General features: G+C 35.1%; 7 protein-coding genes across 10 annotated transcripts; 4 read left to right on the plus strand and 3 right to left on the minus strand.

Annotated features, from left to right (window-relative positions):
• Window positions 1–980: 980 nt before the first annotated feature.
• LOC143445162 (endoplasmic reticulum-Golgi intermediate compartment protein 3-like) lies at window positions 981–2,929 on the plus strand. The gene has a single exon (XM_076944070.1). The coding sequence runs from the start codon at window positions 1,034–1,036 to the stop codon at window positions 2,192–2,194; it is 1,161 nt and encodes a 386-aa protein (XP_076800185.1). The 5' UTR covers window positions 981–1,033; the 3' UTR covers window positions 2,195–2,929.
• A 36-nt stretch (window positions 2,930–2,965) lies between these two features.
• Window positions 2,966–3,430, plus strand: LOC143447212 (ADP-ribosylation factor-like protein 2-binding protein). Its single transcript, XM_076947198.1, has one exon. It carries the CDS (start codon window positions 2,966–2,968, stop codon window positions 3,428–3,430), a length of 465 nt encoding a protein of 154 aa, XP_076803313.1.
• A 1,527-nt stretch (window positions 3,431–4,957) lies between these two features.
• Window positions 4,958–8,289, plus strand: LOC143445165 (ribosome biogenesis protein NSA2 homolog). The gene is made up of 8 exons (XM_076944072.1): window positions 4,958–5,118; window positions 6,285–6,352; window positions 6,819–6,945; window positions 7,033–7,176; window positions 7,269–7,353; window positions 7,433–7,527; window positions 7,669–7,861; window positions 7,957–8,289. Exons 1-8 carry the CDS (start codon window positions 5,116–5,118, stop codon window positions 8,022–8,024), a joined length of 783 nt encoding a protein of 260 aa, XP_076800187.1. The 5' UTR covers window positions 4,958–5,115; the 3' UTR covers window positions 8,025–8,289.
• Window positions 7,633–9,097, minus strand: LOC143445167 (tRNA-uridine aminocarboxypropyltransferase 2-like). The gene is made up of 4 exons (XM_076944074.1): window positions 8,959–9,097; window positions 8,517–8,898; window positions 8,291–8,419; window positions 7,633–8,145 (listed from the first exon to the last, which is right to left on the minus strand). The coding sequence occupies exons 1-4, from the start codon at window positions 9,039–9,041 to the stop codon at window positions 8,038–8,040; spliced, it is 702 nt and encodes a 233-aa protein (XP_076800189.1). The 5' UTR covers window positions 9,042–9,097; the 3' UTR covers window positions 7,633–8,037.
• A 989-nt stretch (window positions 9,098–10,086) lies between these two features.
• LOC143445163 (proline-rich protein PRCC-like) lies at window positions 10,087–11,143 on the minus strand. The gene has a single exon (XM_076944071.1). It carries the CDS (start codon window positions 11,125–11,127, stop codon window positions 10,087–10,089), a length of 1,041 nt encoding a protein of 346 aa, XP_076800186.1. The 5' UTR covers window positions 11,128–11,143.
• Window positions 11,144–11,185: 42 nt separating this feature from the next.
• Window positions 11,186–12,570, minus strand: LOC143445166 (AN1-type zinc finger protein 1-like). Its single transcript, XM_076944073.1, has one exon. The coding sequence runs from the start codon at window positions 12,166–12,168 to the stop codon at window positions 11,398–11,400; it is 771 nt and encodes a 256-aa protein (XP_076800188.1). The 5' UTR covers window positions 12,169–12,570; the 3' UTR covers window positions 11,186–11,397.
• A 5,387-nt stretch (window positions 12,571–17,957) lies between these two features.
• Window positions 17,958–21,706, plus strand: LOC143447355 (uncharacterized). 4 transcript variants are annotated; one of them, XM_076947416.1, is made up of 5 exons: window positions 17,958–19,904; window positions 20,003–20,655; window positions 20,846–20,967; window positions 21,128–21,421; window positions 21,512–21,706. In XM_076947416.1, exons 1-4 carry the CDS (start codon window positions 19,627–19,629, stop codon window positions 21,401–21,403), a joined length of 1,329 nt encoding a protein of 442 aa, XP_076803531.1. In that variant the 5' UTR covers window positions 17,958–19,626; the 3' UTR covers window positions 21,404–21,421; window positions 21,512–21,706. The 4 variants fall into 4 exon arrangements, with proteins under 4 accessions (XP_076803531.1, XP_076803530.1, XP_076803532.1 ...); XM_076947415.1 differs by having other exon boundaries at window positions 17,958–18,222; window positions 19,613–19,904; window positions 21,128–21,706; XM_076947417.1 differs by having other exon boundaries at window positions 17,958–18,222; window positions 19,643–19,904; window positions 21,128–21,706.
• Window positions 21,707–25,015: the final 3,309 nt, after the last annotated feature.

The following is a 25,015-nucleotide window of genomic DNA, read 5'->3' on the forward strand; positions in this document are numbered from 1 at the left end:
CCGATAGCATAAAATAAGTGAAGAGAAAGTTTGCTTGAATTTATCTTGGGTGTGCAGCTTCCACGAAGACTGGCTGAACTGTGTGTAAGCTCGACTGCTTACGCAGTTATTACGAAGACGTTATCCAAACTTTCAATTATTCCCAATTTGGTTCAACTGTGTTGACACTCCATTTTTGCTGATTCAAACAGATAATTGAAATAAAAATTTTTTGATGGCAAAATGGAAGCAGGTTATGGCATGACACCACTATGTGGAAGTATTGAGTATCTTGAAAGTCTTGATCATGAAAAATCATCATGAACATCTTGTGATAATCTTAAAAAAAACAATAGGTGCCCAACGGCATCCATTCAGATAAATTTAGGATATTTTAAAATCCAACACATTAAGGAAAGTGTATTTTGAAATACAATTGGTCAAGTAGAGTAATTTATTCATGTTTTACAATTTTCATGACAACATAGTTTCAATAAAGCGTACTTAAAGACGATGGTAAACCAAAACGTGTTTTAGTCACCAAGTTTTAAAAAACATTAACCATGGACAATATGTGATGTCTTTAATAGATGTTTGTCATTTTGTATTACACTTTATGGAGAAAGAATGAAGAAGCAATGCATCCAACATTTAAATGGTTTTCAGTTTTAGCCTTCTATAAAATACAATCAAGTAGGCATTGTTTATGAAGTTCATAGAATATATAGGTATTTCAATTATCGTTGTTAGGTAGCATTCAATATTGTATTTGTACTACACTATATTATCGTGTAGTATGACTTCAGATCTTTTAGTACTAGAGAACTACCCATATATTCTGTGTAGGTTTATAGAATTATGATTACATATCATCTATTAAGTTGTGATATACTGATACTTTAACAAGAGCTTGGTTTGCTTGTATCTAAACTGATGACTTGATGACTTTCACTGTCATGTGAAAGTTGTTTTATAATTATCACTTTGTTATTGACAGGTTTAATGAAGTGTAGGTCATCTTGTGTTTGCATCATTGCTATAAAACTTTGTACAAATGTCACCTGGTTGGGATTCGTTTGCCAAGAAATTGAAAAAGTTTGATGCTTATCCAAAAACTTTGGAAGATTTTCGCATCAAAACATATGGAGGTGCTGCAATCACGCTGATATCAAGTTTTATCATGGTCATGTTACTTTGTTCTGAGCTTAGTTACTATTGGAGTGTTGAAGTACACCCAGAATTATTTGTTGACATGTCACAAGGACACAAAATTAATATTAACATAAATATTACTTTACCATTTCTGCCATGTGATTTTGTTAGTTTGGACGCATTAGATGTCTCTGGCCAAAAACAGATAAATGTAGATCACACCCTCATGAAGCAAAGACTGAATGCAGATGGAAGTTTAGTTGACACAACAGCTAAACCAATGAAGAGTTTGGGCATCGCAGGTAAGAATCAGACTGAGGAGTTGCCAGCAGACAGATGCGAAAGTTGTTTTGGAGCTGAAACTGAGGATATAACATGCTGCAATACATGCAAGGATGTAAAAGAAGCATACAGGAGAAAAGGTTGGGCTTTTCCTCGTGATGGATCTATCCCCCAATGTGAACGTGAACCTACTGTTATGCCAGACATCAACATCGGTGAAGGATGCATGCTATATGGGCATTTAGAAGTAAACAAAGTGGCTGGAAATTTTCATATTTCTCCCGGAAGAAGTTATGAAATGGGTCATTTGCATGTTCACGACATGGATGGTGCTACTGGTAAGCTTGACATCAATGTTTCACACACTATTAATCATTTGTCATTTGGAACAAGCTACCCTGGTCAAGAACATCCCTTGGACGGATTGACTGTGTATGCTGATAAAGGTGCTAATGCCTTTCAATACTTTACCAAAATAGTTCCAACAACATACAAAAGCTTGAGTGGAGCAACACTTCGGACTAATCAGTTCTCTGTAACTCGACATAAAAAAGTAGCTTTACATACTGGTGATACTATTTTGCCTGGGATGTATTTGTCGTATGAGCTTTCTCCCATGATGGTACGCTATGTTGAAAAACAGAGATCATTTATGCATTTTCTTACCTCAGCATGTGCTATTGTGGGTGGGGTTTTTACAGTTGCAGGAATATTAGACTCATTTATTTATCATGGTACCACTGCCCTTCATCGAAAAATTGAGCTTGGAAAGCTGACATAATTTTTCATTGTTGCCTAAAGTTAATTTCAAAAACTTTTGTGTAACTTAAGAACTCCTAGTTAGTTAACACAAGCTTGCAATCACTGACTAGTCATCATGCTCGGAAACTTAGATTTTAGGTTATAGCATGCGATATTGCAATAGATGCACATTTTTCAGCAACTAAATTTATCAGTGGTTTTATGTTCACAGTAAATTCAGCATAACTTGTTTCACTTTTACTTTTATGCTTAAACTTGCACAGTAAATAATATGAATGAAGTAAAATGAACCGAAGCATTTTATAAAAAAATCCATTTGCAATGTAAATTTCATATAACAAAATCGTTATAGTGTATAATTATGTACTTGGTATTGAATGTTTTTGTTTAACTATAGAAACACAAAGATTTTCTTTTTTTTGTACTTTCGTGTCGTGTAGTTTCATTTTTTATAATTATGTCTATTGTTCCTATGTGTGCTGTATGCATAAATTGAATACTGATTATTTTTCATGAAACTGACTAGTACTAGACTTATACTAGAAATCACTCAACTATTATAAAAATGTTAACAGTATTTTAGGCATCATCGGATTATGTTTAACTCTACACATCTATCATAGTCACATGGTATTTAAGCATGTCATACAGCGTCATAATCATTCATTTTGCGACTTAATTCAAGTGCAATGTTGACATTTCAGGAGATGTCCAATATCACATTATAGACTTAATATTTTGGTTATTTATTGCAGGCAAATAGTTTATGGAGTTAAAATTTACTGCTATAATGGAAGCAACATTTGTAAGTAGAAATAGTTCTTCCCATCGAAGATTTGATGTTATAATTGGAACCATAGAAGATATCATCATGAGTGAAGAGTTCCAAATAATTCAACGTTCCTTTATGGATAAATATTATCTCCAGTTTGAAGACACTGAAGAAAATAAGTTCATTTACACGGACATATTTCAAGAGTATGGAGCAATTATTGAAAGATACCTGGAAGAGCAATTAAGATTGAGAATCCCTGAATTTTCCATGAGCAAGTTTGCATCGTCGCTGCAAGCACACAAAGATGAAATAACTGATGAAATTTTTGACATGTTTATTACCTTTACTGATTTTATTGCATTCAAGGAAATGTTTTTGGATTATCGTGCAGAAAAAGAAGGCAGAAATGTAGACTTGATGCAAGGCCTCGTTGTCCATTCAATTGCACCCAGTCATTGCTCAGTGGTTACTACAAGCTGAACTCCATTCCTATGATTGCTGCAATACTTTACTTTCTGTTTTGCATCGAACATTTATGCAGGCTACAGAATATTCTTTATGATTGGTTTATATTATTATTTAATACATTTGTTTAATGATACATTTTTCAAGTTCATCTTAAACACTACAAGCATTCAATCAATCTATAAGACAAGACTTACTCAGTAATAACTTTGTCCATACATTTCAAAAAGTTACAGTGTATATCTTGATTATGCACACCTTTATATATACTTTTCTGTATATTGCTACTTACCATACTTTATTTGTATGATATACAAAACTTTTTTGAACTAGTAAGTATATGTTTATTGGTGCTATTTTTTATCTTTTTTGTACTTGTTTTATTCTGTAAAAAGTAGGCATTTTATGCATGCTGCGTGTGAACGCTTTCAATTCTTAATTGTTGTATATATTTTTTTGTTGGACTTAATTTTATATAATTACAGCCAATATACTCATAAAATTGAAACAAATTACATAAAAAAAGTTGTATTTTAATCACTAATAATTTCTTTTAAGGCGATGTCAACCAACAAAAACTAAAAACTTTATGGTTTATTGGGTATCTTAAAAAAGCAATTGTAGTGCCCCGTTTGTCGCTACAACTCTAATTTATTCCACAAACAAGAAGGTACTTCCATAGATCACTTAGTAAACGCACGCTTTTGAGGTGTGAGTTGGCTACATCTCTTTGGTTGTAACATGCCAGCGGCAAGCGAAGACAGTTTCCAGACATTTTTCAAAACCAATGAGTCAGAAGGCGTGTGTGGTTGGTGTTGTTTTCATTGTGGGAATTACCCCTAAAAGTTGGTGACTTCTTAGTTCTGGATCGCATGCAAAATGTTGCTGGAAATTGGCATGAAGATTGAAAAAAATGCATTTGTAGACGCAAAGAATCTGGTGTTAACTTCGAACCTTTGTTACAGGAGTTTGAAACAGTACATGATTTCTATAGCATCTTATGAAGTACTTGTTTGGTTGTCGTCCTACAGCAAGCAAAAATTAGATGCAAAACTTCAGTTTTAGTCAGAGAGAATTTTCGAGTAATTTCACTAGCCCACATAATAAAAAAAAACGAAGAATGTTTTCATACGGTTAACGGTTCCTGTAATTCACTGTCGACTTAATATGCAAAGGCATTTTTGTGACAAACACATAATATTTTCTTCCTGTTTTTGGATTACTTACATTGGCCTATTTGGCTAGGGTTAGGATAAACAACGCAAAATGGCATGTATGTAACTGGATTCGGAAATCTTTTTGTTCGTTATTGTCGAATCAGTTCACGATCGCTTTTGATCAATTTGCTTTTGGCCTAGGCCTTAGACAGTTTCTAGTTCATCTCGATGGAAATACATTGTCCGCTTAATCAGCTTAATTAAATGCACTGCACTGTGCCCCTTCAGTTTACCTAGATGTATGGTCGTTTTCTATCACCATCAGTTAGAAAATCGTGTGTCATGTTAAAGTTTCTATGGATCATGAACATAAATGTATGTGATGTCTATAGATCGATTTAGAAGGCAACGCACGAACCGTATTTGTGTGATGCGAGATAAAGGTTCTCAGACCTCACAATCGTAATTTCAACTATTTATTCATTGGAGGACCAGAGAGGTTGGGGATTTCTTGAACGATTGATTGGTTAAAAATACATCATCATGGTGAGCAGCAATAGCCAATTTTTTGTATGATCAATGCCATGCGTTAGGTTAGAAATAAGTGTCTACATGTCAATGATGTCAAGCTCTCCGGGATGCCGAGTGGTTAGAGCGCTGGGTTCGCAATAAATAAAATGGCACCTGTATTCGATACCCGGTGGCGCTACCGTTGTAATAACAGGCATTTGCTCCTGTTCTGAAATCCTGATAAACAGTTTATAACGTATAGAGGTATGAAGACTAAAAACTAACAGTGAAACCTATCAAGTAAAATAATGTGACTTTAGTAACTATGTTTGTATTACTTGCAAGATGCAATTTTCCCAGAAAATAAGTCGTAATCCTTCACCAACCTGCAAACAATGTCATGTTGAATGTTTTCAACAGCTGTCGTTCTGCTAGGTTGTAGTGGGTTTCGTTGAGACGTGTTTTCGTGCCAACCAAGAAAATAGCTGTTATATATCCCCGTTAGTTGATGCCCAGAATTTTTTGTTATTGTTCTATAATGACCCAGTCGAGAAGACGTTAATATTTTGGTTATCGCAACACAATATTATGTTCTTACCATGTTTAACCAATGAAGAATCAATATAAATCAAAGTGAACAATTGTGCTTATTGATGCCACGGCAATTAGACAGCAACTAGCGACAGTTGTATAGGATTCAACACCTAACTGACCTTGTAAGTGGTCAAACTTACATAGGCAGTCAAATTTCAAGCAATACAAACTGAAGTGACCGCTAAGAAAATGTCTGTAACCAGACAAGAATAATTCAGCACGAACAATTGAACTTTCTGGTTGTGAAAAGTGTGCATGAACTGGAGACTCATAATCAATAGACCAGAAATCACAATCAACTACGTGCTGCAACTTTATGGCTTGATGGTGTGTTTGACTTGTTCAACTACAAGTTACAACAAACACCATTCGTCATGAGTTCCAAATTCGGGCAGGATAATGTAAAAATAAAAAAAATGTGTGACAAATGGAACTTGCACAACGGCTTGAGCGATGCCAATGAGGAATCAGCCCCGGGTTAAGTTCGTATAAACACTTTCTTCAGTCTGAGGATAAAGATTATTATACCATACAATGCCTTGACTCAACACTGTAGTGTTCATGTGCCTTTATAATTTAATAACTTGTCAAATGATTGGTATTTGTAGCCTCAAAATGAACATATAGAACTTCATAGAAAAAGGCATGGATACAGATTGGACCACCATGAACGAAAGTAAGTTATGATTATAGTCTACTTATCATAGAAATAGCAGCGGGGACGCTGAAAATGGCGGTAATGGACATTAACAAAAAAACAGTGTTTCCATTAAAAATGGCTTATAGTATCCTAATGGATACATAAAAAGAAAAGATACTCAATTAAAAGCTTGATGGTTTTGGTGACACTACTCACGCACTTGAAAAACTTGTCAACCTTTTAACAAAAGTTTAGTCCTGGACAAAACTTGGGTTATCTATGACAACAAATTCGTATCTTACATTCAATCTAAAATAAATTATGTATTTTTTATTACCATTTTCTAGTGCACCAATAGCAGCATGGTGGAAAAGTTTTGTAACTTTAATATACTTACATAAAAACCTTAAGTGCTATCTTACATTTTACCTTAACTCTGTAACGTAGCCTACGTTTTTATGACTAATTTTTAATGTTTGATATATGTACATGGTACTATTAGGAGGAAAAGAGAAGGGAGAGAGTCACACATTCGGGCCAAACGCGCAAAGAAATTGATTGGTTTGAAGGCCAAACTTTACAACAAACAAAGGCATCATGAAAAGATACAGATGAAAAAGACCCTTAAGGTGTTGCTTAAGCTAGGTTGATCCTATCTTAACTGTATTTCATATTCATAAAATAACTAACTATACATATAAAATTTTTGTATATAGTTGCACGAGTCTAGAAACACAAAACAGAAAGATGATGAAAAAACACCAGAAGGAGCTGTGCCGGCCTATCTTCTTGATAGAGAGGGACAAAATAGAGCAAAAGTTTTATCTAATATGATAAAACAAAAACGTAAAGAAAAAGCGGTATGTATATCAGAAGACTACATGTGAATAAGGATGTTCATACCATAGTTTTCCGAGCTTTTGCAAGTGTGATGCCTTTGTTTGTACTACAGGGTAAATGGGAAGTTCCCTTGCCAAAGGTCAAAGCACAAAGTCAAGCAGATGTATTCAGAGTTATCACAACAGGCAAAAGAAAAAGTAATCTTTTCTTATAGAAACCAACTTTATTAATATTGGAGTGGTTCATTTTGAAAAATTTTTGATATTCTGTTTTCAGAAAAAGCTTGGAAGAGAATGTGTACAAAAGTATGCCATGTTCCCGAAAATTTCACTCGAAAACCACCAAAATATGAAAGATTTATTAGGCCAATGGTAAGCTTTTTTTCTTGAAACCAAGAGAGTCTTACAGCACTGCATTATGTAAATTATCACCACTACTAGAATTTCCAAACTGTGCTAAAATCTTCAATATCTATGTAAACTGAAACTTCAGCAGCGATATTTTTATTGAAGGCATTGCGATTTAAGAAAGCACATGTAACACATCCAGAGTTAAAAGCAACATTTTGTTTACCGATCATCGGTGTTAAAAAGAATCCCTCATCACCAATGTATACTTCTCTTGGTGTAATAACCAAGGGTACAGTTATAGAAGTTAATGTTAGCGAACTTGGTTTGGTAACACAGGGAGGAAAAGTAATATGGGGTAAGTAAGAAATGTAAACATGTTATAATAATCTAAGCCCGTTGATTTTATTTATTAACTGATCAGCGATTACTAAACTATGTTTTTGTGATCAGGTAAATATGCGCAAGTAACGAACAATCCTGAAAATGATGGTTGTATCAATGCTGTGTTGCTTGTGTGAAGAAGATTATCTGTTAACTTCTATTTTTCTTGTTATTTTCAATGTATTCTTTGCTGTGGTGTTTAGTAGCACCATGATCAAGTTGAAATTGACAAAGACTTCGTAACGGTTGTAAAAGAATCTGTGAGAAATGGACATGCTTTAAAGTACGTTTAGCTACTGCCCATCCATGTTTGTGCTCTGGAGAATATAATAATGCATTTGCAATATTTTGTACTGTGCTTGTAATGAGTACAATTACAAAGTAAAAAATTGATCAAAAATACCTCCTTGATGTCCTTGCTTTCTTCAGTGTATTCAAGAGCTAGTGCAGCACATTCAACAGTTGATAAAGAGTTTTCTGTTGGCTGAGTCCTGATAACATACTCACTAATACCCGTAGAATTTAGTTGAACCTATTAGAGGTCCAGTGTCACATATCCTGTTTTACAAACTCTTGCACAATGCTTATAGATTTGAATGTTACTTTCGATATCTACTTTCTGTACTTACTTTTTGAAGCTCTTGAAGAAATTTATTTTGTGCATAGATTGAAGATGCTTGTTTCCAGGTTCCATCAATTAATACCACATTAAATACACTTTCTTTCGAAGCATTAGATACAACATCTTCTATGTTTTTTGCTCCTTGGCCAGGATAAAGTAGAAATGTGTTGGTTTGTGACAATGTCTTGGATAAATCGGGGCACAACCGACAAAATCTACGCCCCTTGTTTATTTTACATGATTCTGAACACAAGGCTGCTTTCAAAATTGCCACAGTATGTAGCGGTCTATTCTCTTCATTAGGATGTTGAAATATGTGCAGCACCGTGTTTTGAAGTTTTATCAGTTCTTTTGGCAAATGATGACATAAACACACAGTGGATGGTCTCCTAAAATAGATTAAAATTAACTACTAACATGAAATTACTGATTTTTTGGTTATTACTCACTTGCATCTTTCACACACTTCACGTCTTTGAACCTCAAAATTCACTTGATTGAAAATATTTAAAAAATCGTCTTCATTTTCCATAACGCTGCAATCGTGTGCAAGTTTGTGTCAGAGGCAAAGAAATACTTTTCTAAACAATGGTCAAAGTAGCAATGTGAGCAACGAATTTGTCTGTTATTGAATACCTCTTGTACCATTAGTATAAAACTAAGTACAATAACAAACTGTAAAATTCACAATAAAATTTTGCGTTTTCACATAGAAAGTACTTGAAAATATATTAATCAGAAAAAGCAGGCAATGTTTATGTGACATAAAAATGCCAGTGAACAATACAGTTATCCCACAATGGTCATTCACATAATGATTTCAAACACTACTGAACAAAATTATACAGAAGTCAGTTAAAAGCAAAATTCATCATGTGTTGTACAAATCGTTACTTACAATAACACAGATAGTGCAACAAATCTGAACACTATGTGCTGAGCATCCTACAATATAGCCAGACCTCATTAATTCGCACTACTTTAGTTCCTGAGCTTTACGATAAACTGATTAAAGTAAAACTTTCCTTAGGCAACACTCAAAAAGAAACAGATAAAATAGCTGACTTAAGGAAACGAAGCACTCATGGTTTTTAGTTTGTTTACTGTATTGAGTCCATTTGCGTAAGGTAACCACAATAGATTGAGACGCAAAAAAGAAATGTATTGAAAACCCAATCGTTTCCAAAATGACTGATTCAATTAAAAAAAATGGCCAATGACATCCTATAAGACACACATTGAAGTGTGCGAAGTTTGAAAACCTGATGTATAAATGTTTTACAACACTTCTCATAATCCAGATTAGTGTTTTTCCTTTGATTTGTCACATCTATTCCTCTATTTATTCATAGCCATGTTGGATTCTGATGGAGAGGTTTCTGGATTAAAGGGATGAAATCCGTTTGTAGCAATTTACTGTCAAATAACACAGATTCGAATTTTGCGGGTTCAGATTAAGAAGGCCTGACTATTTATACACTCAGTATTATAAAAATTGATCAAAAGACAATATCAATCATTCCATTTTTACATAAAAACAATTTTATACTTTGTTTACTACACTGACTGCTGCATGGTTAAAAGCCGTATCTGTTTCTAGCAGCCATGCGTGCTGCATGTCCCGATGCCCATGCGTTTTTAAGTTCAACCTCTCTCTCCCTTGCCTGATGGATTAAATAGGACATTTGGTGCTTTCGCCGACTTGTAGATGAAGGCATATCCTTGTTTCTTTTACTATGGGATGTTCGATTTAGATTTTTCTCCTCGGAAATTTGTTTCAGCAAAAGTTCCTTGTTACCATCGAGTGCAGAATCTGCATTTATCTCTATAAACTCCACTTTCTCTTTCCGGCCTTTCTTGCCTTGTAGTCGTTTGAAACGTTCATCATCCTGCCATGAATTATCAACACCAGGTTCCTGTACTGAAGCAGATATACTTGATGGATTTTGATGTGTTGCAGACTCATAAGGTGGTGGAGGTACATTTGTCTGATAATACTGATGAGGTTGTGCTGTGTTGCTACTTTTAGTACCAAGATAAATCTGACTAGGAACCACTGATGTGTAAGCGGCACTGTTTGCAACGATATTTAGTTGATTGTAAGTCTGTGGTTGAAAAGTTGCATTTTGAATCGTGGCTGCGGGAATGCTTGAATTTTCACTGTTCAAATGTGAAGTTGATTCATCACTTAAATGTTGGGAATCGTTTTTGTCAACAAAAGAAAAGAAATTAACTTGATCACTATCTTCATCAGATGAGTCGATTTCTGCCTTTCCCTTTGTAGGAGTATGTTTTCGTGACTCTGACTTCACAACTGAACATTGACCCTGACTGACATCGCTCTTCTTTGAAAAGACATGAGGTATTAATGTTCGATTTACTTGTTTTCCTCCTCCAACTGTATTCCGTGGAGCAGGGAGTTTTGAAAATAGTCCAGACCCTACGCTTGGTTTCTTTGCTGGGGGTTCATCTTCTTCATCCGATGAATGTGCAGTAGCTAGTGGAACAATTATTTTAACTTTAGTCTTTTTTGTTGATGCAGTCTTTGAGGATGCAGGTGATTCAGTTTCTTCATCTGAACCAGAACTGTCATATGCTGATAAGCCTAACAATGACATTATAAAATTTTCAACCTTAAAGAGTACAAAATGTTACTTTATTTGGGAAAATTACCAGCTGTAAAAGAATGCTAGTCGTCAAAAACAAAGTTCTAAAACATAAATCCTGCTAAGATACTAATAAAAGCATATTATCTTTATGTATATATATATATATATATATATACATATATTCAAGGCATATAACAGTTACAAACACAGTAAAATTAAAGAATGAAAAAAATTTCCAACAACAGATGAAGTTCTAATCCAACACTATAACAGATGCTATTAAATCTGCATTATTTCACAGTCCTTTGGCATAGAAGCTACTACAATAGATGATCCATTGAATAGTAGTTGCTCTGACATTACATCTTGCATATTTTTATCTGGTTTTATAACATGTCCAGTTGCAGAAGAACAGAGTCTTATTTTTGTATCACAATCAGTATTGTTTGTATTAGTTAAATTCAACTGATTGCAAAAGCTATCAAGAACTTTTCCAACAGTCCAATGACTACTGACAAACAGAGACTTAGATGAATCTTTTGTAGTGTTAACAGTAACAGAGAAATATAACCTTTCATTTTCAGGAATAGAATTGTCACCTTTTGCACTTTGCTTTAATTTCATCAATGCAACTTTAGCAGCAAGTTTTTGAGACTTTAAACTTTTACTTTCCTTCTTTGGTGACTTGGGTTTCCAAGCAGGCAATTGTGAACGCGGCTCTTTCTTTATTTCCGGCAATTTAGAACACTTATGTTCTTCTGGATTTCTATGTTTCAAGCACTGTTGTTTTTCACAGAGTGAACACAATACCGGCACTAGTTCACTTAAAGTACAGTTTTCGAACGTGCAGAAATATTTAACTGCAGTGCTATTAGTTTTCTTTGTGGTTTTTGCCTTTTGTTCAAGTTTTTCAATGATGCATTGGTGGTTCCAAGGATCTTTATGTTTTAGGCAAAAAATTTCCGAACATCCATTGCACGTAAAGGGTAAGAAGTCCAACTGATTGCAATATTCTGCTCCACAGTGTTTACCAATATCCAACTCTGCCATCTTTTTCTTCTGTTCTTAACTAAACGAAATGAAAACACAAGAAATATATGGACCAATTAGGCTACTATAAGTAATAACTCATTATAAACGTACACCAGTAATAGAGTGGCATACAACACTCTATCTCAACCTCGCTACATTATAAAATTAAGCAAAACAATTCTATGTTTAACTTTCGTTTGTTTTGTCAGTGGCCCAGGGTTGTAGCCAGCATTCTCACGAAGTACTTAACAAAAGAAAGTCTTTTTAATACGAAATCCCCCAAGTCGAAACAATCAGCATTGCGAGATGAGACGCCCATATCAATTTTGGTGTCCAGTGTTTACACTATATCATTCATACTACACCCGAAGAAGCAAACTTATGCAAAAGCTCGTGTAGAATAATATCAAATAAAGTTAACCTTCAGAGTGCCAATTTGTATCTTATTTTTTAATTTACTATAAACTTGGGTTAACACGGTTCATCCACTATCAAATTTAAAATTTTGTAAGCATTATGAAAAACTCTGACTGTATTTGGCGTCCCAACATGGCGGCGCCAGGGAATAAGATTCTCCCTTTAGCTACACCTCTGACGGTATCATGCCTTATTTGTTCCGTTTGTCAACGAACAGCTTAATAAAAACCGCAAAATTACACGCGTTTTATTAAAACACCCCTACAGTATTCATCAGGGGTCACCGTTTGTAGCAACAGCGATCTGACTCGGCAGGCACTCGCTAATGATATTCAAGTAGATGTGGTCAAATTATACTGAAGAAGGTTTCAACTAAAAAAAATTTCTACTCACGTATTAAAAACTACTAATTTACGTAAGTTAGGAGTTTACGGTATAAGCTACTTATTAGAGTAGCTGGGTCGTAACGACAAGCGATTCGCTACGTTTTCGGTGTTGCATTTAATTTTAAATGATCAAAAAGCATTCGGTAAAATAAGGCATTGACTACTGTAGGATATTATTCATAAATAATTATTAAACTATACTTTTTAGTAAAGTAGTAATAAGGTTAAAGGAAAGGTAAAAAAAAAACCAAAGACAAGTTTTGAAAAAATTTTCATTAAAAACACGTCAATTGTTTTTGCTCAATTCTGTGTTCTCAAAATTTTTTGCTCGGAGTGCAGCGTACTTTTAGTAGTGTTTTTGGTTACAACTTTCTAAAATATTTTGAAAAAAGTCTTTACTCTAAAGCTTATTGTCCATAAAGCCTTTGTCAGTGAAATTTTGGCATTGAGCTGCAACGGCGATTCAAGTATAATGTTTTGAACGCAGGGTAGGGCTAAAGAATTACTTCGCGTCTTGGGTTAACTTTGCAAAATTTAATAATCCGCATAAATTTAATCTCCTGTTTCTCTTTTCGCTTTGCACTTAGACTATTCCACTATCGTGCGTATGAGAGGTACAAATTTTAGTTAAGTTCTTATTTAATTTCAATAATTTTTGATTTGACATAATGAATAGTAATAGGCCTAACCGTTGGAGTCAAGAGTAAGACCACAAATTATTGCTTATAACAATGACAACATCTAACCGATTACAACTCGCAACAGAGTTTAGATCGCTGCTTGACTTAATGTGAACACCATTTCTTTAGGCCTATTTAAGTAAATAGGTCTTTAAAACTAATTCTCTTCATTGTTTCAAATTTTGCACTAAACACTGAATTGAGTTTGGTTTAAGCACAACATATAAGAGAATATCTACCTATACATGCGCCAAAGTTTTATGTTCATGGAAAACCGCAGGTCGATTCCAGAAAGCAGAAGTCTACTACAACAGCGTACACTATATAGACATGGAACATTGCTTTTTTGAATATATTTTAGTACGAATGTTTCGAAATTTTTTCATCAAACTGTTTATTAACTTATTGGTTAGACTAATCTTTATAAGTTATGCAAGATTGTAATAAAATAAATTGTACTAACAGAAGGAGCCTAAAGTCCTGTGATAGTTCAATCTTTATATACCTAATGGTGTATTTTATTGGTTAGTCTGTCAAATCTATTTAAATAAGCTTGATAGGCTTGTACATTAAAAAATTAAGGGAATATATGTGGTCACTATAAGTGAATTTTTAAAAATAGGACAATTTGTTGATTTCGAATGAAACGAATATCTTGAATTTTTTTTAAAACGTTGCTAGGGTTGAGATACATTTTGCATATGGCTACCAATTGAAAATTTTATTTTAAACTTTCAGAAGTCTATGCGTTTTTTATGCTTCATCACTTTCCTATATCAGTTTTATCTCTGGGTGAAAAATGCTGAGCGTCTTTGCCGTCCACTTCTAGCTGCAATGGCCAATTACAAACAAAACAAAAAGTTTTTCCTCGTTTTTAGCTTAGGTTTATATGCAGGATATTGGATATATGGTGAATGTGCAATGAGCAAATACTATTCTAAAACGGCTACGACCGATCACTAGCCTAAACATCATAATTGTCAAGCCCGGGTATCAATTGAATATAATGTTATGATAGGAACTTGAAACCAGGTAGCCTATATATAATACCGTTGCCGTACTGTCGGTTGGAAAATGAATATAGAGTTGGAAGCTCATTGTTTTTGAAATCAATGTGTAATAGTTCAGACAAAAACTACAAATCGACGTGTAGGAATTAGTTTGGCGAAAGATTAAAGTCTTTCTAATTCCGTTAGCTTACTGTATTTCAATATAGTGGTGAAAGAGCAATATGATTGCTAATAAGTTATAAGGAGTTCATCTCGGCGTCTGCTGTTTATGCTTCACAAAGGCGTGATGATAAAACGTTTGTTTATTCTGCAGGCCTATAACGTTTACTTTTGACACTATAGTCGCTAGATAAAAGTTTGCTGAAGATTTTCTGTTGATTTTGAGCTCCGACAAAATTATTTGACGTTCCAGGTATATGGAAATCCCTTTTTTAAATGCAGGAAAGTTAGATCCTATAATCTTATCTATTCCACTCAACTTAATTTTATCTGAGCGATCTTCGCTGAGGTTTTTGTTTGGTTGGAATTACAAGAGATTAGGCGCGCCAAGGTCAACTTGAAGACAATGTAGCTAGTTATGGACATAAGGTTTAAGTTTTACCAATGTTTTGTCATTGTGGTTGCATCCCTAGACTGAGTTAATCCAATCACGCCTTGAATTGACGTAAAAAATAGCAAGGTTCCCATTTTTATTGTTGTGACAAATAATGGTCTTAGAAATCTTATATTGTCAATCGATAATTTAGTCAAACAAAAATATAGTAACACCGATTTCTAAAATTTCGTATAGCACTAACAATGGTAGAAAGTATGTTTGTTGTGATAATGGGCTCTTATACATAAGAGTTGTCACTTAGCCTAACCTTTGAATAAGATTGCGTATCGTTGTCTTGAAAATATTAGCTCGGAAAGAGTTTGCTTTTTAATTTTATTTCAAAACCTTTCAAAATTTTTTACACAGTATATACTGTAGGGCTTTATTCCTAATCGAGAAGATTTTTTTGCCCTAAAACAAAAATGCAAAGTTTATCTTATAGTTTATATCAGGTATGGTTCGGTAAAGGGGTTTACCTGTAGTTAACTTTTCTCTAGCGACATACCTGTGGGAAAAAATAAAAGTACAGTACACATTACTGTGGAGCAAACGCTGTGCTGTCGCCAGGTCAAACAGAGGGTAAACGATTTAAGCCTTTTGTGCGTTTTCCGCGGGCCTAATACAAATAATTGGATGCTCGTCGCTCTTAGCTATCCCGTTGAAAGACAAAATGATGCCTTTATTTGAGCAAATAACACCTACGCAATCACAGCAAAAGAATTTAATGTAACGAAGCAAAGAAAACAAATTATAAGGTTTACTCATAAGAATTAGGTTGTAAATCACCTTAAGACTTAGAGGTTTCAACCTGGGTTGATACTATTGGGAAGAGGTATGGGAAAGGAGGCAAGAATCGATTGACTGAACAAGGGAATACCTTGAGTTACAAAACATTCTTTGCTATAACTAAGTTATAACACATTGTTACTGTATTTATAAAATTTGTAATCTTAATTTGAATTTGATCTAAATGGCTCTATAGGGATGTTTCATGGTTCCTTTGGTTCTACCGCCATTATTACTGTATATTTTGGAAATCGTCACTGTGGGAAACCGTGCCGTATGAATTTAGTTAAGTATGGGTAGCCGACATAGACAAGGATGATAAAATGGCTTGGCAAAGTTATACCAGTGAAAGTTGCATGAAGTAACGGATCCGGAATGAGTTTGAGAACCCTCGACTGTCAGCGGATAAGTTGCTGTAAGTAATCATAGCTTTTGACACAAAAACCCGTTCCCATCTAAGGCAGACAGAACCGTAAATGTTTGTATTTAGGCTACTAGTGATATAAATGGCCTAAATGCTAACAAGCGCTGAAGATATTGTAGTTATCGTTTATGCTAAATTATAATGCGTTCTCAAAGCAAGTTTCAAAGCTTTAGGCGCCGCCGTTGAAAGAGTGATCACTTTGTCATTGTCGAGAATAATATTGACTTATCGGCAAACGAAGTAGTAATAGATTTGACTTAGTATAAGTCAGGGCTTCCCAAACTGGGGGTCGCGACCCCGCAAGGGGTCGCGTAACGAACTTCAGGGGTCGCAGAGCGTATACCAATTTTACACGAAGTACAAAATACAATCAAAACAAAATATCGTTCCAGCCTAATCAACATTGAAACCGCCATGAGACCAGCATTAACATATATTGAGCCACGGCTGGACTTGCTTTGTAGCAGAAAGCAGTCGTACCAATCACACAGAATAAATGTGTTTGCTTTTTTGTTTCCAGTAGCCTACATATGTGTAAAGTAGTAAGTAAGCTTTGAGTACTGATTGCTTGAATTCAGTCTTTGCATCTCAATAAATGTCACTAATGAGTAATGACTAATGTATATTTCGCGCTGCTAATCAATTTAAAGGTGAAGGGTCGCGGAAAACTTCAGAAGTTTGAAAGGGGTCGCGAGCAAAAAAGTTTGGGAAGCCCTGGTATAAGTGATGATCAATAACAAAAGAATTACATTTTGTTAGAGGGAAGGTCAAGGGTCTGACGAGTGTTTACCATCGCATTGTTAACTTTAAATCGTTGTCTCTGCTTTTCACTTTTCCATGTCATACTTCAGAATATAGATTTCTGGCTTTAACGCGAAGTAATTGAAGTGTGTAATAATGACCATATATACAACTCGGGTATAAACTAAAAATAAGGCTAGTCAGTGACAGGTAGTGTCGTTATAGCTATACGCATAATATTATGTAGTTTAGGAAACACACATGCAGCTGGCGCTGTGCGTTTATTTTGTTTATTTATTTGACAGATATATGGATTATGATTATGTACATGGTAACTTGTTAGTTACCATGTACGTAAGAGTGTGTTGTATATCGACATCGGAATACGCCTAGTCCTAGCACACAGGAGATAACAGTGCAAAAATTAAGTTTGTTAATCATGTCGATACTTTAGAATAATTTTGAGGGTTTGAGTTAGTTGGGCAATATATTCCTGTACTGTTTCTTTATCTATTCAGTATATATATTACTGCATGCAGTATTGAATATAGTTAAAAGAGGGAAGTTCAAAAGCTAGTTGGCTTTCAATCAAAGAACGGCTGTCTGTAAGTATAATATACTGTATTATGGATTTGTGGTTAAGAAGTCATTGCCAACATTAAATCACAAATTTGGTACTAATTATGTCGGATGTGTTAGCCATGATGACGTCACAATGCAAAAACAATATCCTTCATGGCTGGGGTTTGAATAAATTATAATTTATTATAAATTTTACTTAATTAAGTATGCTGGTAATGTTAGGCTAGCCCAGGGCTTCCCAAAGTGTGGGTCGCGACCCGGGTCACAAAATGTAATTTTAGGGTCGTGAAACAAATTCAATTTTAATAAATTGAATTATCCTTTGTTAATTTTGTATTCGCTTTGCTGTTTTCATTACGTGGTTCTTTTATTACTGTAGGCTACAGCTACTGTACTTTGTTAGATTGTGTGCATTTGTGTGATTTTGCCAGAAACAAAAACATCACTTGAGGTTTGTAATTAGACGTTTATTGTTTTAATATCTTTAACTTGTAGGCTACCCATCAAGGCGTCGCAGAACTAAAAAGTTTGAGAAGCCATAGGTTAGCCTATATAGCTAACGCATTTTGGATAGACTACGGTACACTCCATCTTTACTGGTAGCGGTCTTGGCTAGCGCAAACGGTCAAGACTGAGGTTGTGGTAGGTCCAAGCTGCAGCTTAGAGCTTAGCATCTTGGTCTGTGCATTCAACAGTAAATGTCTCAACGGTAAGCTAGGGTAGGCTTAACTAACGCAAGATATTCCTGCTACGCACGTATCTACGTTCCAATCACACCGACTTCTTGTCACCAACAAGAAACATTTAAAATTCTTCGCTGCCAAATCACTGCGCTATTTCACTGTAGAGAAAAATTGCCCGATTAAAGCTATTTTCCATAGCTTCTGCCTTCTAGTTAACCTAACTTAAAATGAATCTTATAACATAGTTATTTAAATCTAACTTCAATTAAAAACCTTAATTAGCTTAATCTTAAACCTACTTTTTCCGTACCCATTATCCTAACCTATTAACCGCCTATCTTTACAGCTTTCTGCGTGATCTACATAAGATGAAATTAATACAGTAGTCACTTTGAATAGTTTGATCGTACTTGATCCAAACACCAACTTATGCATATAATTTTTACATTATGATCTAATATTAATGAAGCGATGACTTTGCGTTTTTTACCTCATATGTTGGGCAATAAATGCAGCAGTTTACCACTAAATATCATTGAAAAATTTTTTCTCCGGCAGGGTTGAGGCGACGGAAAATTTTAAGGGGTAGCTGCCCTCCCCAAATTTTTAAGTGCCCCCCATCGGCGGTCAATCTTTACCATTTGTCGGCACTTACATTAGTTTTGTGATATAAAAAAAACACAAATAGTCTACCAATATTTTTTAAAAGAAAAGCAGCAGAAGATAATAAGCGTATTTTGAACATGGAAAGTTACGTTACGTTGTAAACGTGGTAGCACTTACAGATACGTCACCATGCAAAAAGAAGCTATTTAGTTCCTGGCGCTTTAACTTCAATTTATCCGCACTTGTAAAAGTTTTAGTTTGTCGGCAGTAACCTACTTGGCCCTACCACCCTATTGCGTTTTTAGCTTAGTGCCTTGCGCGATGTCTTTTCCCTGGGCCCGATATACTTCCTGACAAATATTGTTTGACTTTAGGCCAACTTTTTTGGACTTCTCCCTCACGTTAAGCAAATTACCAAAATTGTGTTGTTACTGGTTAGGATTCATATTTTATGGTTTGAATGGTTCGAGTGTTATGATTAAATTCCATTCTGTTTTAAATTTTGATCTTAGTGTTTGCAAGTGCATAGGGTCAAGCGTACATAAAATATAGGTGGAAGTTCGAAAATGACGCAAGTTTCAGACTATACCCTTGTGACCCCATCAAATGATTTCATTCCGATTCGTGTAAATATTCGACTTCGTTTCAAATCTGATGATGAACAAGGAGCTACACTTCAAGAGAGAGTTTCTGAAGCGGAAAAGCTCTCCTTAATGCAAGGAAGAGTAGCTCCTCCTTCAACACCGCAAAATCTTCTAACGTATTCTACACCAACCCAGAATACCCCTACAAACAGCTCGGGGGAAAATTCACTTCCTGATTGTGAAGAATTACTCACACCGAGGTTAATAAAAATAAGACTATTAATTGTTCTATGAGAACTCAAGTAATGCAGGGTCCTCTATATTTCATTTTATTGTCATCATTTTTCATATGAAATAGAACGGATAAATCTGGAACTTTTTCAACATTTACAAAGGACGCAGAAGATCGGAGTAGCATCCAATGCATCGGTACATCGCCACTACCATTTCAAAAAGTAGCCGCAAAAAAGTATATTCCGATGCCAAATAATGGTGAAATATCAGTTACTCCATTAATACAAAAGCCTTCCAAGCCGCTGATCTATGCCAAAACCCAAGAAAATCGTTTGCTGGACCGAGCTCCAAATCTCAAGGGGACAAAAATTACCATGAATCCGTTTTCGGAGCGTCGTAGAATAACCCCGAACGTCTATTGCTCCACTTGCCAGCGTGGTTTGAGAAAGAAGGATTTTAGTTCTATTGAATCTGGGTTTTTTCGTGGTAAACCTCCTTTGACTCCATTTACGAGACTGGGCTGTTATAGAACTCAAATAACTAAGTTCAACCATGGACATACAGAATTCTCGATGGACGCTAACACCCGTTGCAAAACCGCTTTATCACCGCGAAAATCTAAGCCACAAATTTTATCCCATAGATCTTCTTCGTATGTTCCAGAAGCTTCTAAAGCTGATGGTAAAGCAGACGACGATACTTTGTTCTCTTACAGGCGAAATGATGTCATTGCAATTAAAGACGAAATATCTTATCCTAAACAGTATCCGACGAAAGGTATAGCGTGATTGCATAAATTTTAAGTAGATGCATTCGATCGCATTTTAATTAATTAATTATAATTAATTAATTTCATTCGTAATTCGTTTACTTACAAACAGCTTAAAAAAACAAATGTCGTACTTCTAAATATAGTATATTTTTTCTTTCCTTCGAATCAGTTATATCACCATGATTGTATTTATAGGTCCAACAGAAGAAAGAGATCAAAGAAAACGGCCACAAACAGCCAGTGAACACAAACTACCTAGGGCTCAAGGACTTGTAAGAGATTGGTACAAAAAGCACACGTCCCAAGGCCTACAACAGGCAATACCTCAAAATTCAGTTATTGTTGTTTTGTTTGTCATTATTGCTCTGTTCTTGTTCAATTAACGCCAGCGTACTATGATAAAGAAGTCTTTTTATTTGTATAAACATTTTATAAGCCTATATGTATCATTTAATTGTGGATATGATTTTTTTGCAGCCTTCCGTAACAGGCGAACGTGTATCCATACTACTAATACCCTCCGCCAATGACTGTAAAGCTACAAAGCCTCAGTCAAGCAGCGAAAAAGCCAAAATTACATGCTCAACGAAGTTATCCTCCAAAAGTTTGCTTCAAGACTCGATTTTGGCTTATCAGCGATCGATTTCTGGTCAATCCAGCCCTCCATTTTATAGAAGACTTAAAACTTCGGCCTGTCGACAAGCCTGGAGAACCTTACCTTCATCTACGAACGTGGCTATATTTCACGGATGAAAACTTAATACTCATATGGTGAAAGTCGTAATATGTTATTAGTTATTACCGTATGCCTAATACGCAATCCTCTAATACTATAAAAACCTTCCGTGTAAAAACCAACAGAGATCGAGAGAAGCTTGGAACTTCAACTGTTGCACTGTTCTAAAGTTGCGAAAGTACTGTATATCTGCAATTTCAATTCAACTTAGTCATCTGTTGATTACTGTATACCATTACAAACCCTCTTTCGCTGTTGCAAAAGCTTTCGTACTTGCGTTAAAAGTGAATGAAACAACTTCACATTAAACTTATGGTGATTTGGTCAACTGTTATACATAGCCTAGTCCTAATGACCTATACGTATGTAGGTATGTTATTACTGAAATCGTAGCGTACCCCGAACAGTGGTGTTCAGTAAGTAGTTTTGCTTAAGTAGTCTACTGAAGTAGATTCCTTCTACTTTGGTTACTTAAATAGTTTTTTATGGGTACTTTAGTAGTTTTTTTCATGGGTATTTCTACATTTTAGAATTGTAAAGCTTTGTAAAAGTACGCATTTCCCTGCAGTTTATTGCTTTTAGCAGGTTTATGGTAATTTGTGCTTGCACAAATTCATACTGTAGAATGTAGATCGATACTACTTCTGAAATTGAGTAGTTTAAAATGATCCACTTTCTCCTTCATACTTGAGTAGTTTTGAATAGCAATACTTCTACCTGTAGTTGAGTAGATTTTTTCGGGAATAACAATACTCCCAGTTAAGTAACTTCTGTGGTTACTTTGACCACCACCGCAAAACGCTAGTCTCTGCCAAAGCAAACTAGATCTGTTTGTCGATTTAACCATTTGTCAATTTCCCATGGTTGCAACCAAGTCACTTCTTTTGAGTCAAGTGAATTTAAGTTGTGACACATTTCATGTCGAGTCGGTTCAAACTGTTATTAGAGTCAGGTGAAGTCAATGCTTTTAACTTAAAAATTGTACTGAGGTCACAATGTGGGTTACGCTCGATGCTTCTACAATGTTGTAGTTTTTTTTTGGAGAAATGCCCGATTTTATCACCTAAAGTTGTCCTTTTTGCTGTCACTTTTGTCATACCGTAACTCAAGTCAAAGTCCAAAATTACTCCAGTCACGGTATGACATTTAGGATCTTTGACACGAGTCAATTCAAGTCATCTAACAATGTGACTTTGGTCGACCCTAATGAAGTTAATGAATCGAGTAATACTTCACTGAGTAGGTTATATTTATTTCAAACTAACGTTTTTATGAATATGCAGTATTCATCAGCAGCTTTAGATATAAGATAATGATAAACAATACGAAAGACAGTTTGCAAGTTCGTCTAGCAGTTGGCAACTCCAGCTTACTATAAAAATCAACTGGTTGCTTGATGGGTCGCAAAGCTATTTGAGGTAGGCGGCAAAGCATGCCAAAATGTGACTGTACAAAATCAATTAACCAAAAGCGAATACCGTAAAGTGGAGGTCACAATGAATTTATAGTGGGTTATTGGAAACACGATTTTTTGAAAAAGATTATTGAGTGACTAGTAAAAGTTTTTGTCAATAAAGTTTAGTTGTCTTTATTAGTGGTTCTTAAAAAATTGTCAGTAAAAGTGAACCGTGAGTTGTAAAAAATTTGACAATTCTGATACATTAATAATTTCTTCTTACTTTTTATGAATAAAATTACTTTATTAGCTTATCGTAAATGTCAGCAACGTATCTTTTATGTTTTGGCGTGCTATAACCAGGTTAGCACCATTTCTTTCGCTCCCCACAGTAAATGACGAAAAATCACTAATACAAATATAACACAGCAATTTATTGTTAGGCTGGGTTCACATAAAGACACCTCACCAACAGATTTTACGTTTACATTAAATTAACCGAAAAAGCATGCTGGTTAAGTTAAAAAAAAACGTAAAATACGTTTACTGGAAGTCTTTGTGTTAACCCCGCTTCAGTGCAATTAGCAAAACAAATGTTTTCGCCCTATCCACTCTGTGACTGACAATTTCGATGTGCTTACTCAGCCGAAACAAAGCATGGATTCTTCTGGACGTTTGTAACTAAGCGTTGAACGTTCAAAAACGTTTTCCGTTTTCTTAAGTGTACCGACGTGGGTTAAAGACTTTTTTGATATCATAATAAATTTTTCATTTATGTTAAATAAGGTCTTATAATACAGTACTATATACATTCTCCAGCTTGGCCCGAAGGCTAAGTAGGTTAACGATATGGTTAGTGCCTTAGTGTTGCAATGCGCCCTACTGTAAAGTTCGGCGATTTTTGACAAGAAATCGTGCATGCGTAGACGCAAATTTTGGCGTGACGGCGTGCACTAATGCCTCAATTCTTTTTTTATTTAATATAAATTGTCTTTCAAACAACCAGCTTTTCTTTGTTTATTTATCAGCTGATAGGCTACTTCGGCGTTAAAATTTAAAAATTTGGTGTCCACTTTGATGAACCTCTGCGTGCAGCATTTTCCACTATATGGGCCAAAAATGGGGTAGTTTGCTAAGTGCGAGGGGGATAAAGTTAATTGCGTGTATAATCGCTATTATTTTATCTTAAATTGCGCGCAGGAGATTTCCGACCCAAATACAGCACATTTTCCAGTTTAGGTGGAGTGGGCCATAGTGGAAAATGTGTCAGACACACAAGACGTAGTAATCTTTATGACAAACTTTTTTATCTTTACCTTAATTTATATTAAACAAGCAAAGCAAGTTAGGTTTATTGAGTGCCAATTTATAATAAATAAAGAAGGAACTAAAACTTTAGTACATCCTAGCAAAATTTGCAAAACAAATTTGTGTCTTTGGGTGCCCACTTTTTGGTTGAAAACTGCCATACTTTACAGTCAAGGAGGGTGGGAAAGGGCAAACGGCCTTCTGCACTTTTTGTTGATTTGCTAATCTCAGATAGTTCTCGCAATTTTCATATTACAATTAGTGTCAAAAGCATAAATCGACGTGATGAGTAAAATATTCGGCGGCTATGTTGATGAATCTCGTTCGTGCGGGTGTCATACTTGCCACAATGGGCTTTCTTGAACGTTATAACAAATGAATAAAGGAAAATTGGTTGTTTAAATGGCAATTTATAATAAACAAGGAATTGATTCGTCCGTGCATGCTATCACACCAAAATTTGTATGTTTGCACACATGATTTCTCTTCAAAATTTTTCGTACTTTCACTTGGGAAGAAAGCAAAGAATTTGGTATGCTTCAGTTATTATACGAAGCAAGGAAACTAAAATGACAATGGTTTTAAACATTTTGATTGCAGAATTTTTAGTGCTGAACTGAACTTAATTTCAATGCAAAAGGAACTATAGCAGGGGTGGGCAACATACGGCCCGCGACGGGATTTTGAGCGGCCCGCAGACAGTTCAGCAGTTCAGTTTAGCAGTTCAGTTTTGACTTCAGCAGCTATTGAAGTACATTATTTGTTAATAAATTCATTAAATACTGTTTTTGGTCTCTATGCTTAAAACTTAAAGTTTACATTAAATACGATTTATTCCTTGCATAGGTGGATAAATACACGATTAATGTATCGATTCAGGAATCCGGCCCGCCAAGTAGTTTATTTTCTCATATCAGTCCGCCGA

The sequence above is a fragment of the Clavelina lepadiformis genome, chromosome 2, assembly GCF_947623445.1.
Source record: "Clavelina lepadiformis chromosome 2, kaClaLepa1.1, whole genome shotgun sequence".
Lineage (NCBI taxonomy): Eukaryota > Metazoa > Chordata > Ascidiacea > Aplousobranchia > Clavelinidae > Clavelina > Clavelina lepadiformis.